General features: G+C 36.9%; 1 protein-coding gene across 2 annotated transcripts in view; it reads right to left on the bottom strand.

Moving 5' to 3' along the window:
• Positions 1 to 19,316, bottom strand: part of RSPO2 (R-spondin 2) — a 183,877-nt gene that overhangs the window by 81,077 nt on the left and 83,484 nt on the right. The window contains exon 3 of one of the 2 annotated variants that reach the window (XM_011961100.1): positions 9,564 to 9,752. The exons of the other annotated variant lie outside the window; for it this stretch is intronic. Coding sequence (XP_011816490.1) covers positions 9,564 to 9,752 — 189 coding nt within the window. The remainder of the gene's footprint in view (positions 1 to 9,563; positions 9,753 to 19,316) is intronic. 2 annotated transcript variants of the gene reach the window in all.

Below are 19,316 nucleotides of genomic sequence, written 5' to 3'. Positions count from 1 at the left end.
CTGAGATGTTTCCATAGACCTAAGTTACTAGGATGCTATTATTCCAGAGTGTGTTACATAATTTGTCTAAGCTTACAGAGCTAGTTACTGTCGGAGCTCAAATCAGAGCCTTCTGTTTCTTCCAATCCAGTGTTCTTTTAGAGACAAGATTTACCATAAACTGATTTCTCCTTTTAGAAGATAAAATTGAATGTTTTGATATTTTTAATGGGATTTGAAACACTTAAACTGAACATTTGCTTAAGAAAGAACTAGGCAACAAAATTCAGATTTTTCTAATACTTGCATTTATAACTGCATAACAGTTTTGTCTGTATTACATCATTTAAGGTACAGTTGACCCTTGCACAATGCAGGTTTGATCTACATGGGTCTGCTTTATGAAAGAAAAAAATAAATTGACAAACGTTTTGTTTTATCCCAGTCATACCTACATCCAAATATAGCCAGTTGTCTTGCAAAGATGGATTTTCTTCAGAAGAAAGCATAAAAGAACTCAGAGACTCAGCATGTAAGAGTATCCGGCTATCTTCTAATAAGCGGATAGTAGGGTGTCCACCTCACCAAGGGATGTCCAGGGTATTAACCAGCTGGTAGCACCTCCTGCATAGTGATGTAAAGCCACTTCAGGGCAATGAGCTTTCTCCAGCTGGCAGGACCCTGTTAACTCATGGAGTGCCTTCTGCAGACTGGGCTATAGGCAACGTCCCTTTCAATTTGGGAAAGAAACCAGCACAAAAGAATGCCGAAAGTGGCCGGGCGCGGTGGCTCAAGCCTGTAATCCCAGCACTTTGGGAGGCCGAGGCGGGCAGATCACGAGGTCCGGAGATCGAGACCATCCTGGCTAACACGGTGAAACCCCGTCTCTACTAAAAAATACAAAAAAACTAGCCGGGCGAGGTGGCGGGCGCCTGTAGTCCCAGCTACTTGGGAGGCTGAGGCAGGAGAATGGCGTAAACCCGGGAGGCGGAGCTTGCAGTGAGCTGAGATCCGGCCACTGCACTCCAGCCCGGGCGACAGAGCAAGACTCCGTCTCAAAAAAAAAAAAAAAATGCCGAAAGTGTACCACTTCAAAGTGAAGACCTACCTCTCCCACCTTCTGCCAAAGGGGAACAAATCTTAACCCTATCCAATGATGTATTTCTTTTTTATGATGGGCAGTTGAACAGGGACCAAATGATGCATTTTTTATTTTGTTTTCTCCAAGAGAAGCTGCATAGTTTAATTAAAGAAACATGGGCATTAGAGTTAGAGAGAATCCTAGATCCTATTCTTAGCTCTCCATACTTGTGTGTCCTTGGGGTAGGTTTGCAAAACTCTCTGAGCTTGTCAGATTCAGGTTTAACCATCTATTAGCATCCTGGTAAGCATTTAAAGCATAATAAATATTTCTGGTAATATCTGCTCCTGTGATCAGTAGTTGTGATCAGTATTAATAGTATCATCAGATGTGACAGGATAGCAAGGAGATACTAGATCCTAACTGGCTTTTATCTAAAACAGACTCAGGTATCCGACTCTCCAATGCACATCTCTACACAAGTGTGTCATCTCAAGTCAACATTTCTAAACCTGAACTCCTTTTGCTATCTATCAATCAAAACCAAAATCAATAATATCCAATAATACCAATAAATCAATAATATCTAATAATCCAATAATAATAATAGCCAATAAACCAGTATTTGTACAATTCTTAAAAGCAGAAACCTGATTGGGCATGGTAGCTTACGCCTGTAATCCAGCACTTTGGGAGGCCGAAGTGGGCAGATCACCCCAGGTCAGGAGTTTGAGACCAGCCTGGCCAACATGGTGAAACCCCATCTCTAATAAAAATACAAAAATTAGCCAGGCATGGTGGCAGGCATCTGTAATCCCAGCTACTTGGGAGACTGAGGCAGAAGAATTGCTTGAACCCAGAGGGTGGAGTTTGCAGTGAGCCAAGATTGTGCCATTGCACTCCAGCCTGGGCAACAAGAGTGAGGCTCTGTCTAAAAAAATAAAATAAAATAAAATATGCAGAAACCTGTGAGTCATTGAGGTCTCTTCCCTCTCTGTTACCCTTGTGTCCAGTGAACCACCTTCTGCTGGTTCTATCTTCTAATCTCTTGAATCTGTCTCTTCTTCCCTACCTCAAGTACCACTGCCTTAGCTGAAGTCCTCGTTTCTGGCCTGGGATTAGAGCAACAGCTTCCTAATCGGTCTCTGTGCCTCCTCTCTGGCTCTGCTCAACCTATTTCCTCTGCTGACAACAGACAATATTCTACAACAAGAGCATTATATGTCTTCCCAGCTTACAAATCCTCCATCCTCAGTTTCCAAGATTTCATTTCTCACACTTTGCATTCCAACGCTCAAGTAACTCTCTGCTGTGAGTACCCTTTACCCTCTTGCTGTTATTCACCCTACTCCTCCTTCAAGATAGTTTTATAACACACTCTCTGGGAAATCTGAAGACTCACCGATCTCCGAGGGCAAGTCAGCTGATGCCCCATGGGTTCCCTGAGCAGCCGATGTGTCACCCTCACAGTTCTTAGCACATTCAATTCCCTTCCATTTTGTTTTTTATAAAACCACACATTGGCCCTGCCTAGTATATAAGCAGTAAATGTTTGCTCAATGTGTAAGCTATGTTAAGCAGCCTAAGACATCCCCTAAATTATAGTCTTCCCCTCTCTTTCCTCAGTAGATAAATACTTACTAATACTGTTGGGAAAACCATGCAAGTGGCTATTTTCATCAGGCTTCCTTAATTCTAGCACTGCCTGTATTCCAAAATTAAAGACTATTATAGGCTTCTAAAATGTAGTCCTTATCCATGTGCTGGTTTCATAAAGATTAAACTAAAGTAAAATAACTCTAATACATGATTTAGAACGTTTCTGGTTTAAGTGTAATCAGAATACAATCCTTGAATTTGAATCCTATTACCTTTAGTTGGTCAACATCAATCACTCATCTCCAGGTCTTCTATCAGGTCTTGTCACTGGTCCTTTCACCCCTCATGCTCGTGCATTTCCTCTAAACCTAGAATGCCCCTAACTCTTCACAGCCTCACCACCCAGGTTAGATGGTGAAGGAAGGGAAGGATACAGCTGAGCCCCACAATTTTTCATGACTGTTCTAACCTAACCACTAACTTGTCCCTTCTGTGATCCCTTCTATAACTGTGCAGCACACTGACCCCATTGGCCCACTGGGCTTCAGCGTCACTTTATGTAATGATGTTATCTAATACTGTTGTCTAATTCTGTATCAGTTTCATATGCAACCTGATGGTCTCCAACCTAATGGTCCAAGTATCTTCCAAATAAAGACATTTGTTATTTTTATTTCTCATGTAATCCAAAACATACTGGGGTTCCATCAATATATTTGGAGGTCTGCATCTTTATAGATCTTCAAACACATGATATAGAGTTTATGGTACTTAGAGTAATTCTATGTGTGTCCACAGTTGTCCAGAGTTGACTAAAGACACTTCAAAGACATTTATGTTAATTCTAAATACCTAGATTTTTTTTTCCCCAAATGCATCATTAAATTACATTATTCAAGAATGACAGGCTGGGCGAAGTGGCTCTTGACTGTAATCCTAGCACTTTCTGAGGCCAAGATCGGTGGATTTCCTGAGCTCAGGAGTTTGAGGCCGCCTGGGCCATGGGCAAAACTTCATCTCCGCTAAAAATACAAAAAATTAGCCAGGAGTGGTGGTGCACGCCTGTAGTCCCAGCCGCTCGGGGGACTGAGGCACAAGAACTGCTTGAACCCAGGAGGTGGAGGTTACAGTGAGCTGAGATCATACCACTGCACTTCAGCCTGGGAGACAAAAAAAAAGAAAGAAAACAGGTGTTTCTAAAGGCACTCAAACTTGATGACATGTAGTAGTTCTTTAAAAACACCTAAATAGTGATCTTGGAGTTCACAAATTAAAAGATTATATTTAACTTTGGATTTTCTTGTATGTTAAAAATTACTAGTTTTTAAAACCTGTGTCATTTTATTTCAAAAGCAAAATGTAACAGCTCACACCCGTGATCTCAGCTACCTGAGAGGCTGAAGTGGGGGGGCTGTTTCAGGCCAGGAGTTAGAAATTGGCCAACACGGCAAGACCTCATCTCTAAAAATATTTAAATAAATAAATAGCAGCCAAGCATCTCTAAAAATACATTTTTTAAAAAATTAGCTGGCTATGGTGGCGCATGCCTGTAGTCTTAGCTACTGGGGAGGCTGTAGGGGGAGGATCCCTTCAGCACAGAAGGGATTGAGGCTTCAGTGAGCTATGACTGTGCAACAACAACAAAAAGGAAGGAAAGAAAGAAAAACAGGAAACAAAATGTAGTGTCCTCTTAGCCTAAATACATATTTCACAAAATGTCAAAACAAGGATAGAATCATAAAACGTAGCAGAAATAGTCGAAATGTAGCAAATTCATGGATCCAGAATTATAAAAGATCTCATTTCCGTATTTGTTTACAGATGATTTTTCAAAATACTATTTCTGGCAAAAGTACATTGTTTTCTTATACATAAATTTGGAGGTTAAAAAAAGTTGACTGCTCCTTTTTCCTTAATTTCAGCATATTTCTGATACCTTCCTGGTACTTGACATAAAAGAATCTCTAGCCTTGATTGACATGAGATAGATACTTCATAAATTGCTGAATACACATCTTCGAAGGCTAGTTTCCCCACCTATGTTTTGGACTCTTCTGTCCCTTCAGTGATCTTGTTTCTTCATTATTTTTTGTCTATCCTCCTCAGCTGGCTCTTTCCTAGTTATGTCTCCTGTCACTCACAGACACACACACACACCCCAACTTCCCCATCTATGTGAGCCTTCCAGTGATCAGATACTCTTTTTAAATATACTTAGAGGAAGAAGAGAACGAGTGGTATAATCACTGGCTGCTTTCCTACGACTCCATGTGCTCCCCAAAACCATAGCAATCAGGATAGTGCCCCAACAAAAACGATGAAATGGCTCACATGAAGGTCAGTGCTCTACTGTTTAAACAGTGCAACGTTAACATTGACCACTTGCTTCTTCTTAAGTCTTCCCACTTCTGCTTCTGGGACATCATCCTCTCTGTTTTCCTAGTGACTTGGTCATAGCCTCCTCCCCTGGCTTTTCCTTGCTTTCTGTTCAATGTCAATATTAATATACTGTATTTTTTAGGTATTGTACTGTTTGGACACTTGAGTTGTTTCCAAGCTGTAATTAGAATAAATAGTGTTGCCATGAATAATGTTTTATATGTGTTTGATTTACAAGTCAAGATAGTAGTTATGACAAAGGAGAAGACAGTAGTGAATGGGAAGTTAGTGAGTGGGTAGTACTAACATTCTTTCTTGACATCAGTGGGAGTTAAATGTATCTATTTTGTAATAGTTCATTAATCACTCCATTTATTATTTGTGAATTTATTTCTGCATGATACTTCAAAAAGTTTATTTTTTAATAACTAAAAACATGACAGTTGTGCAAATAGAAAAAAAGGGGGGCAGTGATTCTGGTAAACATCCTACAATGCCAATATTCAAGTGACAAATACATGTTCAGCCTCATTTGTATCAAAGAAAAAGCATATTAAGACAAAAATGCAGTTTTATCCTTGTTATTAATAACCGGAGAGATGCAAGTGAAAATGTCCACTGTTAGTGAAGATGTAAACTGATACAACTTTTCTAGAAATTCATTTGTCAATATATATCTTTAAAACATTATGTTTAAACGTTCATCTTATAAAAATAAACCAGGCAAATGTGTAAAAATGTGTATGAGAGAGCAAGAATTTATGTATAAGGATAGTTTTCACAGAACTGCTTATAATCATGAAAAATTAAAACCAAATTTTCAATAGGCAATTAACTAAATGTAACCATTCAGTAGAATATTTGCAGCCATATTTAATGGCATGAAAATATGTTCATAATTCATTAAAACAAGTTACAAAACACAATGACACATTTGTAAGGTGAGGAAAACGACAAATACTCATAGAAACAAAAATGTCAAGAACAGAAGATGAAATGGTTTTTGTTACCTTTTGTTAACTGTTATCTTTGTTAACTGTTGTTATCTTTGAGAGAAGTGTTTGCTTTTGCTTTTTTTAGGCCTAGGTACTTTTCTAAGCTTTCTGCAAGGACTATGTAGAACAATTTAAAAAATAAAGTTTTATGTAAATGGTTTCATTAATGAATGAGAAAAATATGAATGAAATAACATCTAACATAGTATCAGGGACAATGGCAGCTTCTAGTGTCTGTTAGTACATATATTTACAGAATTACTCAGATAGTGGTTGGATTGGTTTCCATAAGTGTGGTTGAATTTTATAAGCTTCATACTATGTGTACCAAGAAGCCAACCTCAGACAACTTTTCAGAGAGAGCAAATCTTCCTTCAAAAGAAGGAGATCAATTTACATTGGAAATCACACTCTAGTGATTAGGAAACAGATGAGCAAGTTTCACTTACAAGATTTTTTAGGCTACTATTGCTAAAAGTATAATTTTCTTCTCTACTATTGAGGAATAATCTTTTAAGGAAGTGAAAACTAGATATGATCTGAAATTCTAAGTCTGTGACAGCTTTTCCAATTTAAACCTTTCTCATCCCCTGAACAAAATATAAATATCGATGCAATATATGCAAAGTAGTCATGAAAAAGAGCAAATAATTGGTATGAAAGAAACATGATTATCCAAAGTCAAATACTGATAGGAAATAATTTTCCATTTTTCACTTTGCTCCAATGGGGTCTTGTTAATAGCACTTCCTGCCTGTACCAGGTAACGATTTCCTCTAGGTCAGTAAACTCCAACATTGATTGTATTCACTTACAAGAAGTCTATCCATAGCAAACCCTTTCTCATACGCAGATTTTCTTTCTAAGGCTGATTTACAGTCACTGCTCTCCTTTCCATTTCTGAGAAAAGAAAACTAAGCCAAACTATTAACTCCTGTGCTATTAACTCCTGTGCTATTAACTCCTGCCTGAGAGTATCTCTCTAAGGAAGACTCCACTCATATACTACAAAGTATTGCTGAGGTGACCATTCACACCAGTTTGCACAGGATGGTCCTGGTTTACATCCAATCTCCCTGCATAGTTGTTAATGACAGCCCCTTTCACTTCCCAGTGTCCCACATTTAGTAATACATTATATAGCCAGCTTATTGTCCATATACAGTACACACAATGCTAGCTCTAGAACTTGGAATAAATGCCTCTATCCATCTACACTCTTGCCTTGTCTTCCTTGCGCACTGGTAGTCTGGAATGAAAAGCATAAAGAATAAAGTTGTGGACTCAAACCATCCCCCCATAGGTAGTCTAAAGCAATCTGAACAGGAATCCTTTCCAAGGTGGACCCAATCTCCTTCTGGAAGTTTATAAACTATGAGAGATAAACTATCAGGTAGCCTAAATCATATCCCTTAAGAACAAAATTCATACTTGCAAACAATTTGCAAGCCAGTCTATTAACTGGTGGGGAGTTGTCTCCTTTAAATGTTCCAAACAATTCCATGAAATGAAGGTAGATCCAAGTTTCCTCTAAGCCTAAATATTTCCAGCTCTGCTAATGACATAACCTCATCCAGTACCTTAGCTAGAAAACCTTACGATCAAGTTTGATTGTTTCTCTTAGCCCTGTCCAGGTAGTTACCAGGCCCCACTGGTTCTATTTTTAAAGCCTCTGCAATTCATTACCCACAAAAAAATCATCAGAACAAGATTTCTAATCTGTATTCATTACAATTGCCTTCCTCTACTTTTTGTTCCTCTCCAGTTCATCTCCCTCACTTCTGCTAGAATTATCTTAAAGCAATATTTTTAGATACTCAGTACCCTCAGATAACACCAAGACTTCTTAGCCTGGCAGGCAACACCTTTATCAGTTGCACTGCAGCCTCCTTTTCCATCCTCAATTTCAACCACACCTCCCACTAGGCACAGGCACTTCAATGGTTTTCATCCAGCTACCGTACTGCTCTTCCAGGAAGTGCTTAAAAATGTTTGGAGACATGTTTGCTTATAACAGTAGTTTGAAGACACAAAGGACATTTAATGGGCAGGGACCAAGGACACTAAACGTCCAGCAATGTAGGACAGGTCCCATGAAACAGAGAACTGCATTGCCAAAATGCCAAATAACACTGCAGGTGAGAGTTCTTGTTCCCCAAACACATTATTTTTACATATATGTGAATCCTTCTTTCTAAATTTATTTAACCAGCCCCCATTAGTTCTGCCACCTTCCAAAATAATATTGTCCTTGGATGATGTAATTCAAATTCTTCTCACCTAAAGACTGTCTTGCCTGAATAGTCGCATACACAGTGTGTTAATGAGAGATCATTAAATCACCCTCAGAAATATGAGATTTAGTTATCTCATATATACATATATATGAGAGTTATTTAATGATTACTGAAATAGCACTTAATATATTAAATTATGAATAACCTGTTTACCATTTGTCATTTTATTCTGTGGTCCTCTTGTTCTTATCCTTTCTATCCCCTAAAATTTGAGTTCCTTAAAGAAAGGGATGTTCCTTTGGTATCTCATTTACTTTTTTAAACCACAATTTCTATGGCTGACCTAGAAGATGACACTCATTCTGTAAGTGACTTTTGGATTAAAAGATGAAAAACTGCACCCTCATTTCTATGTAAAAAATGCCATTCCTTAAACTTTTTAAAATAGTTGTTAAACTTATACCTTAGATTACTTTAAAATAACCTAAACATTTTAGTTACATCAGTAATGCTACTTAAAGAAACCACCATTACCATATGTTTAATTGCAGGTTAGACTAGTGAAGGATTGCCAACTCACATAAAAAGAGAAAAAGAAGTTATAGAAATTGGTAAACCAGAGAGATTGTTCTCAGCATAAAGTACTTAAATTCCTTTATGGTTTGTTCTTTTATAAGCACTAAGTACTCTTTACAAAAATCTGTCAAACAAGATTGTGCTTGAGATCCTTGTGATTAAAAAACTGCTTACATAATCTAAAATAAAGTGTGTATGTGTGATTGTGTCTTACAGTTCTATATAAAACAAAGTAAAAGTGCTCTTATCCTACCACACTCATGTTTTGCAAGTTTGAGCTTAGACTTTTCTTTTTCTTTTTTTTTTTTTTTCAGATGACATCTCACTCTGTTGCCCACGCTAGAGCACAGCGGTGCTACTGCAGCTCACTGCAACCTCTACCTCCCAGGTTCAAGTGATTCTGGTGCCTCAGCCATCCCAGTAGCTGGGATTACAGGTCTGCACCACCATGCCTGGCTAATTTTTGTATTTTTATAGAGATGGGGGTTTCCCCATGTTGGCCAGACTGGTCTCCAACTCCTGGCCTCAAGTGATCCACCCACCTTGGCCTCCCAAAGTGCTGGGATTACAGGCACGACCCACCACACCCAGCAAGCTTAAACTATTTCTATCATCTATTACATTTAAAAAAAAAAAAAATCAGTCAAAATCTTCAACTTAGCTCCTCTCCTAAGTTGCATATCCAGCAATACAGGATAGACAAAGCCAAATGCTCACTTGCGCATCTGTTCATATCTGGGGCTCGGTGTCCATAGTACCCAGATGGGCAGGAATGCAGGCACTCTCCATATTGGCGCATCCCTTCTCTTCGAAGGAAGAAGAACAACTTCTGTTGACATCGGCTGCACCCATTGTCCTTTGAACAAGACAGACAACCCTTGCAAATGGGATTTGATACATAACTAGCTGTAAAAGAAAAACAAAAATTGTGTTTAATTATGAGTATAATCAGACTTTTGATAAATACACCCTGCTGAAAAGACAACTGTTTCTTTTCTTTCTGCTATACTCATATAGAAATACTAAATAAAATATCTCTGCCCTTCGTGTCTCTACCTCCCCCACCCAAAAAGTTGTTAATACACAACCAAACTTAGAAACAAAGAGGAATCTCAGAGGCAGAGTTGAGTCCAGAAGCTAAAGCTGAATGGCTCATGGGAATGTCAGACCAGCCAGAGGTAAAATTTAGGGCAAGGTCCTCAACCCAGGCCAAGAAATATTTATGTGAAGATCTGGCACTTAGCTCCTTTTATGTAGACGGAGTCAAGAGGGCTGTTTGTCCATGACCCCCTGCCCTAACTGGCCAGAGCAGAGGATTCTGACCCTAGCTTGGGAGGACACAGCAGGTAAGCACAAGAGAAAATAAAATTCATGAGACATAAGAACACCAAGTCCACAAGACTGGGATCCAAATTAAAATTATCATTGTAGTATGGGGTCTATATGGTGTTGACAAGTTAAAATAAGAATTTGTCCAGATCCGGGAAAACCCAGAAAGAAAAAATAAATATAGAACTACTCTCTAGACATTTTCTACAGTCCTGAGACCTGGACTTCCATGAAATGCTACCTTAACATCAAAATGAACAAATCACATGAGCAAGTAAACCTTCATGAGAAACAGTCATCAATATCAGCAACAAGAAAACTTCACACCTAAAAAACCAGAAATAAGGACATTCTGAAGGAGCCTTTAAAATAAGTATCTAGAGAGTATCTGAAGAGATAAAGGGATAACTAGAAATCACATGGGAAAAAGCAAGAATATGCACATTATAATGAAATGAAAATTCTAAAACTTCACAAAAAAATTCTATGGACAACTTGTATGGTAGAAGAAAATGACATAACCAAAAACACTTTTAAAGAACTGTATCACAAAACAAGATAAAAAGGTACTAAGCATGTAAGAAAAAAACAGAAACATTCAAATACATGATTAGAAGTTACTACAGAAGGAAAGAATAAAGAGAATGAATAAAACACACCTTAAACAGAGAGGCAACTCCAGCAAAGTCTCAGGATACAAAATCAACATGCAAAAATCACTAGCACTCCTACACACCAACAACAGTCAAGCCAAGAGTCAAATCACAAACAAACTCTCATTCATGAATGCCACAAAAAGAATAAAATAACCAGGAATACAGGTAACTAACGAGATGAAAGATCTCTATAAAAGAACAACGTAACACTACCCAAGAAATCAGAGATGACACAAACAAATAGAAAAACATTCCATGCTCATGGATAGAAGAATAAACTGTATTAAAATAGCCATACTGCCCAAAACAATTTGTAGATTTAATGCTATTTCCATTAAACTACCATTGACATTTTTCACATAACTGGAAAAAACTATGTTAAAATTCACATGGAACCAAAATAGGGCCCAAAGAGCCAAGGCAATAATAAGCAAAAATAACAAAGCTGGAGGCATCATGCTACCCAACTTCAAACTATACTACAGAGCTACAGTAGCCAAAACAGCATGGTACTGCTCCAAGAACAGATAGGTCAATGGAACAGAATACAGTACCCAGAAGCAAGACCACACAACTACAACTGTCTGAGCTTTGACAAACCTGACAAAAACAAGCAATCGGGGGCTGGGTGTGGTGGATCATGCCTGTAATCCTAGCACTTTGGGAGGCCAAGGCAGGTGGATCTCCTGAGGTCAGGAGTTCAAAATCAGCCTGACCAATATGGAGAAACCCCAGCTCTACAATAAATAAATAAACAAACAAAATACAAAATTAGCTAGGCATAGTGACAAATGCCTGTAATCCCAGCTACCTCGGAGTCTGAGGCAGGAGAATTGCCTGAACTTGGGAGGCAGAGGTTGTGGTGAGCCAAGATTGCACCATTGCATTCCAGGCTGCGCAACAAGAACGAAACTCCATCTCAAAAAAAAAAAGGAAAGAAAGGAAGGAAGGAAGGAAAGAAAGGAAAGGAAAGGAAAGGAAAGGGAAGGGAAGGGAAGGGAAGGGAAGAAAGACACACACGCACACACACAAACACACACAAGCAATAGGGAAAAGATTCACTATTCAATAAATGATGCTGGGATAACTGGCTAGCCATATGCAAAAGATTGAAACTGGACCCCTTCCTTATACTATATATAAAAGTTAACTCAAGATGCATTAAAGACATAAATGTAAAACCCAGAACTATAAAAACTCTGGAAGAAAACCTAGGAATACCATTTAGGACATAGGCACAGGCAAAGATTTCATAACAAAGATGCCAAAAGCAATTGCAACAAAAGCAAAAATTGACAAGTGGGATCTAATTAAGAGCTTCTGTACAACAAAAGAAACTATCATCAGACTGAACAGGCAACCTATAGAATGGCAGAAAACATTTGCAAACTATGCATCTGACAAAGGTCTAATGTTTAGCATCTATAAAGATCTTAAATTCACAAGAAAAAATAATCATTGACAAGCGGGCAAAGGACATGAACAGACACGTCTCAAAGGAAGCCATACAAGTGGCCAACAATCATATGAAAAAACTCAACATCACTGAATATTAAAGAAATGCAAATAAAAATCACAATGAGATACCATCTCACACCAGTCAGAATGGCTATTATCAGAAAGTCAAAAAGTAACAGATGCTGGTGAGGTTGTGGAGAAAAAGAAACGTTTATATACTCTTTGTGATAGTGTAAATTAGTTCAACCATTATGGAAGACGGCGTGGCAATTCCACAAAAACCTAAAGACAGAAATACCATTCAACCCAGTATCCCACACATACACACATATGTTCATTGCAGCACTATTCTCAATAGCAAAGACATGGGATCAACCTCGATATCCATCAACAACTGACTGGATAAAGAAAATGTGATACATATATTATATATATATATAAAATATATTATATTCAATGCTATTATAACTTATATATTATACTTATATATTACCTATAATATATATTATATTATGTTACTTATAATATATAACTTATATATTATATATTACTTATATATTATATATTATACATTACTTATATATTATAATGTATATAATATATAATATACATGATATATATCATATATGGTATATAAAATATATATGATATATGTATCATATGCTATATTATATATTATATATCATATATTTTATATATTATATATGATATATGTGATATATTTTATATAGATTATCATATTTTATATATATTACACACACACACACACCATGGAATACTATACAGTCTTAAAAAAGAATAAGATCATGTCCTTTGCAAGGACATGGATGGAGCTGGAGGCCGTTATCCTTAGCAAACTAATAGAAACAGAACAAAATACCCGATGTTCTCACTTATAAGTGGGAGCTTAGTGATGAGAATACATGGACACACAGAGGGAAACAAGAGACCCTAGTGCCTATCGGAGGGCAGAGGATGGGAGGAAGAAGAGGATGAGGAAAAATAACTAATGGGTACTAACCTTAATACCTGGGTGATGAAATCATCTGTACAGAAAACCCCCATGACACAAGTTTACCTATGTAACAAACCAGCACTTGTACCCCTGAACTTAAAAGCATATGTTAAAAAAGGAATAAAGCACACTATTCAATGAGATAATGGCTGATTAATTTCCAGAATTAAAGACGTGAGTTCTTAGATTAAAAATTAAGAGACTGAACAAAATAAATAGGTCTACATCTAAATATAGTACATTTCCATACCATGAGAATAAAGTCAAGCCAGAGAGAAATAGCAAATTATCTAGAAAGGGATAAAACTTTGACTGACAGGAGACTTGGAAAAACATAAAGTTAGATAGCCGAGATACTATCCTCAACATGTTGAGGAAAAATTATCAAACTATAATTCTATAAGCAGTTATAGTTTAACAATGTGAGCAAAATGAAGATATGTTAGCCAAAGTAAAGGCAAAGAACTTAATTTTTTAAAGCATTAGCTAAAATATTAAACTCTGAATATTGGAGAAAATAAAACAGAACCCAGAGGAAGTAGATTGCAAGAAGCAATAGTGATCACACCAATTGAAAAATATGTTCATGTCTCTATGCAAAAGAATACCACGTAGAAAGCATATGATTTTCAAGTTTTGAAAATAAATATCTTATATTCACAAAAATAACACAGAAGACTTGAGAAGGAAACCAAAGTTAAAGCATTCAGAGTTTCCGCATTATCAGTGAGGAAGACCAATGTAAATTAAAATGTCATCACTATAACTTTAAGGTCCCAACTACAAAAACAATAACAGAATCTGTAACTTCTAAACCAGTGACAGCTACAAAAGATGTAACATATGTCTAAAATATGAGTAGGAAGAAACAATCTGAATATCTATGAACAAAATAGACAAATGATGGTATATTCAAACTATTTGAGTTTCACTCAGTAATAAAAAGGATAATACAGATACACATGACATGAAATTCACATACATTATGCTGATCAAAAGAATCCAAACAGATACAAAAAAGAGCATGCTCCAGATAATTTCATTTATATTAAGGACAAAGGCAGGCACAGCTAATCCATGGTGATAGAAATAAGAAAACTATATGCCTTTGAGGATTGAGGACTGACTGGAAAGGGGAATAATAGAATTTTCAAGGGTTGGAGGAGGTATATTAGTTTCCTTGGGCTGCTGTAACAAATGACCACAATTTGGTGACTTAAACAACAGGAATTTATTCTCTCAATTCTAGAGACTAGAAGTCTGAAATCCCAATATCATATCAGCAGGGCATGCTTCCTCTTGAGGAGTCTGCCAAATCCTTTCCTGCCTCTTTCAGCTTTGGTTGCCCAAGGCATTCTTTGGATCATAGTTACATAAAGTCAATCCCTGCCTCCATTGTCTTATGCCTTCTTCTCTTATATCTCTGTGTCTTTTTCTGTCTCTTACAGTGACACTCCCATTGGATTTAAGGCCTACCTTTATCCCATAGAATCTCATCATCATCCTTATCTTCGCTGCATCTGCAAAGACCCTTTTCCGAAAAAGGTCAGCTTCTAAGTTTTGAGGAGGACATGAGTTGGGGTGGTGGAGTGGGAGTACACTAGTCAATTCACTAAAGGGGTGGTGGAGATATGCTATATCTTGCCTGGATATTGGTTACACAAATGAATACATTTGCAAAACTCAAAACTACACATTTATCTAAGTATACTTCTATATTTTTACGACTAATGTGAATAATTTACAAGTAAATTATACCTCATTTTTAAAAAGTAAAGCATATAAAGGCTATGTGCTAATTTCAGTACAATGTACTTACTTATAATTACATCTCTTTTGAAGATTCCATAAATTATATTACTCATCAATAAGATATTATTTACCTTTTTTTCCAAACTGAAATATCCTACTGATGGGACAAGTTGGGAGAAGACAGTAGTAAGCAAATGTTGATATAGCATCTAGGATAAGTTAATACCTGAACCATATGAAGTTTACTGAATCTGATGGGGACAATGGTACCTTAAAAGAAAAGACGTAAAATACTCTTTCCTATAGCTGGTATAAAATGTAGAAATGATACAATCTGAAATATTATAATTTCTAAAATATGAAAAAGTCATGTAACTTTTAGTTTTCACTACACCAAGCAAGGTCATAAATACAACAGAATACATGAGGTCACAATGACTTCATTTTATTGAGTTAACCCAAAAAATAATTAAAAGAATAGAAAACTCATCAATTATTGAAACTTTCAGCTTTGAGACTACATATTGCTTGCCCTCCATATAATCATTCTTGTATATAAAACTAATGTCAAGCAATAAGTGGTCAGACTGGCAGCTATACAGAGTACATTGTATACCATGTCATTCCTTTAATAATTTAATGGCCATTATATTTATAGCAACTTGTAGCAAATCTATATAGATTTTAGATCCACAAGAGTCTTCCTTCTTCCCCCAAGCTCCCACAGCCGTGATTTGGTCTTACAGCCTCTCATCCAGGGAAGTCCCAAAACCAGGGCTTACTCTATCAAAGGGGCCAAACAAGAAACAAGGCCCTTCAGGATCAGGAATCAAGGCAAATATAACCCCTTGAATTGGCTAGAAAGATCTACTTCTTCACATTTATTCCAGGACTCTTTTCTATCAACTGTTCTCTTTTATCTGCATGTTGAATCTATTTCATGGACGTTCTCTCACTTGAAAACCTATCTATGCTTTTCAAATAATTTCTCATGTAATACTTTATTTCCCTAAATCTGCAGTTGTTGGGGGGCAGAGCTAAGGAACCAATTCAGATGAAAAATCATCCCCTCAGATACAGTTACCAATAAAATTCTGGCAAACAACTTTCCAAATATTCATATATATATATATGTATATAATTTATGTTTTTCATAAACATCATACTGTACCTGTTGGGTCATAACTTGTTCAATTTCAGCTAAGTTGTTAGCATCTTTCCATAACAATCAACCAAACCAATGTCACCATCACGTTTCTTGAAAATGTCAGTTAAACCTGTTGCCTCTACTTATCACCATCCTCTGCTGCGTTATCTCCAAAACTACTTTTATGAAGACCACAACCAGTTTTCTCATCCTTCAAGATCTCATTCTCAATTTCTGATCCTCACAATTCCAATAGCCTAGGTTGCTGAAGGTTTTCTTCCTCCTTTAGCTTCTATGATAATATCTTCTCCTACAGATTTGATTCCGACCCTCACCCTTGTCATTTCCATGAATATTCTCACAATTCAAGCCTTTATCACTTCTCATTTGGATAGTTATGAAGTCCCAACCCTAGACCTACCTCTCCCTACTTCACTCTACATTCTATTGCTGAGTTAAGTTTCCTGCTTTTATACTCACTATGGTATTTTGTTATACCTTAATATTGCCAGATAATTATGATTTGTAAATCATTTTTGCATAGCTAATCAAAAATAGGCTTATACTATCTACAATTTCTCCAGCTACCTTCCAAAGAGGTTTTATTCTGGTATCATTCTTAGTATCGTGAGTAGGGTGTGAGTGAGTGAAGTTCAAAACATTAGGATATCGTTCAATTTCTCTGTGCCAGAAAGGGTAAAAAATTGAGGGGGATGGGAAAAGCTGGAGAAGAGAAATAGAACCTAGGAATACTGACAGGTTGTGTGAGGAAATGGCTATGGTGGAGGAAAAGGTAGCCAGAGAGAATCTAACTCTTTTTCATTTTCAGGGTTGTCCAAGATTGTAACCCACCTTAAGCACAAAGACCCTACGGAATGATATTTAGAGAAACAATTTATGACTCTTTCATGAAAAAGCCATCCCGTTAACATGAACAACTGGGAGACTAAGACAAGGGCAGGGGTTGTTGGCTGGAACTACAGCAGAAGTAGCCCCACGCTACAGAGCCCTCTGAAACATATTGATAACCTTCTGCTCTAGAATTTATACACAGATTTGAAAAACCAAGATCAAGCAATTACCCAAGGAAATATCCAACCCAACCCTAGCTTTATAAATAAAAGGAGATTCTGGAAGGTTTACAGGCACACAGCAGAATGGTTCAAGGAGGAGGTTCACTGTCCCACAGTCATCACATGCTAAAGTTGAAGCTATACTTTCAGTTCAAAAGTTAAACCAAAGCCCTTTATCACCATAAATCATGCTCCACAGTAAGAAGTGTAGAGAAAAGAGAATTACAGAACCAAGAGAATCAACACAAATTAAAGGCTTTTTGTTTTGTTTTTATGTATCAGAAGCCAACTTTCATCTTGACCACAAAGATCTCAGAGTCAACAAATTGTGCCCTAAATTTTTTTAAAAAGGTCTTATTAAAAGCATTGCTTTATTTACTTGAACCTCAACAGACTTAAACAATGAAAATGAATTAGGGAATACTTACCTGAGTCCTTATCTTAGGTATCTTTATAACCCTACACGCGAGGAATTCTCTTAAAGCAAAAGTGATGTGAGCCACACCTAACCTGAGTACTCTCTCCCCTCTTTTTCCAATCTTCAGTCATGATGCTGCTCAATGCTGAAGGACAAGAGTCCATGTGATTTTTACAATTTGAAGCTTCTTGCCCCAAACCTCAAACAGACTTTTCCATTTAATTCACCATTGTCCACTATTTTAGTGGCCTTCTCCTTGTTGTAAATCAATAGTTTAATAATTCTGCAAGAACTTCTCCATCTACCATATGGTCACTACACCCACCTCTGTGTCTAAACACAGGCAAAAAATAGACGTTTAAACATGCCTAGAATAATTTATTTTGTCAGGATCTTCATAAGTCGAATGGCTCTGCCCATTGCTATGAGATTTAATTCAAGTGTGCAGGTGGATAAACAGATCTTAATTCTCAGCTTTGATGACCATGTTTATTTGCTCTCTCTGTGAGCTTCAACTTTTCCAACCGTAAAGCCCGCTGAGATCCAGAGCCTCATCATTCCAACCAAAACAGTTTTCTAAATCTAGACCCACCCAAAATTCTAAAGATGAAATATATCTCATAAAACATGGAAAATCCTGAAAACAGTCATAAACAGTGATTCTAGCACAAACCCACACATATCCCCTTGATGGGAAAAGGAATATTTCAGGGATTTAGCAAACAGGAATTTAGCAAACAAGAAAAACCATGAGGCTGAAACAAGTTAGCAGTATCTCGATCACAGTTATTTCAAGAAAGAAAAAAAGCAGCATAAGTATTACTCTTTATTATTAATTCTAATTAGTTGATTTGTGTTCCCCCTAAATTACAAAGTAAGTTCAGCCTTTTTATGAATTCTGGTATTTTTAAAGTCTAGCCCTTTGTTAAATAGTTATTCACATTTGTCTCATAGAGCATTTTATGTAGGTGTTGAATGCCCATGTATTTCTAATGGACTCCTGACTTTTAAAAAATGTGTTCCCTTGTTTCTGCAGTTAGCCCTTGCCAAGAAGGAAGAAATCTGAATTCCTTCTAGGTGAAGGCATCCATCCCAACAAAGGTACAGATTTCTAATTCTGAAAATAATAAGACTGAACAGTGGGCTGTTGGCATCTTAGCCTCACTCTATACTTGCTAGTCAAATCATGTTGCAAGTTCAACAAATTTTTCAAATAGATTAATATTAACTTCATCAATTAATATCACAAAATTGCTAATGTATGCCTCTTCTTAACCTCAAGTTCAAGATATGTATTTAAGGAAGAAAAACCCACAGCAGAAGCAGGATTGAGAGAGGTGGCAGGGGAAACCCACCTCTGGCACCAATAACAGGGAACTTGCATGTCGGATGCTACACAAATCAAGTTGGATACATTCTCCCCACTAGAGCTTGGCAGCAGTGGTATAAAAATCCTGTAATCATGTATACTACCAAGCTCAAACTCAATTAAGCAATCAACGTAATGAATGTATGTGCCACACAAAATTTGACCAAAATGGAAAATGCCTGTCTTAAGATACTTTGTTTAGTTTTATATAAAATTATAAATATTTAAATATCAAACCCAGTAGTCTAATTGT

The sequence above is a fragment of the Colobus angolensis genome, unplaced genomic scaffold, assembly GCF_000951035.1.
Source record: "Colobus angolensis palliatus isolate OR3802 unplaced genomic scaffold, Cang.pa_1.0 Scaffold535, whole genome shotgun sequence".
Lineage (NCBI taxonomy): Eukaryota > Metazoa > Chordata > Mammalia > Primates > Cercopithecidae > Colobus > Colobus angolensis.
The sequence above is the reverse complement of the archived record's forward strand: the minus strand, read 5'-3'. Positions and strand labels throughout refer to the sequence as shown.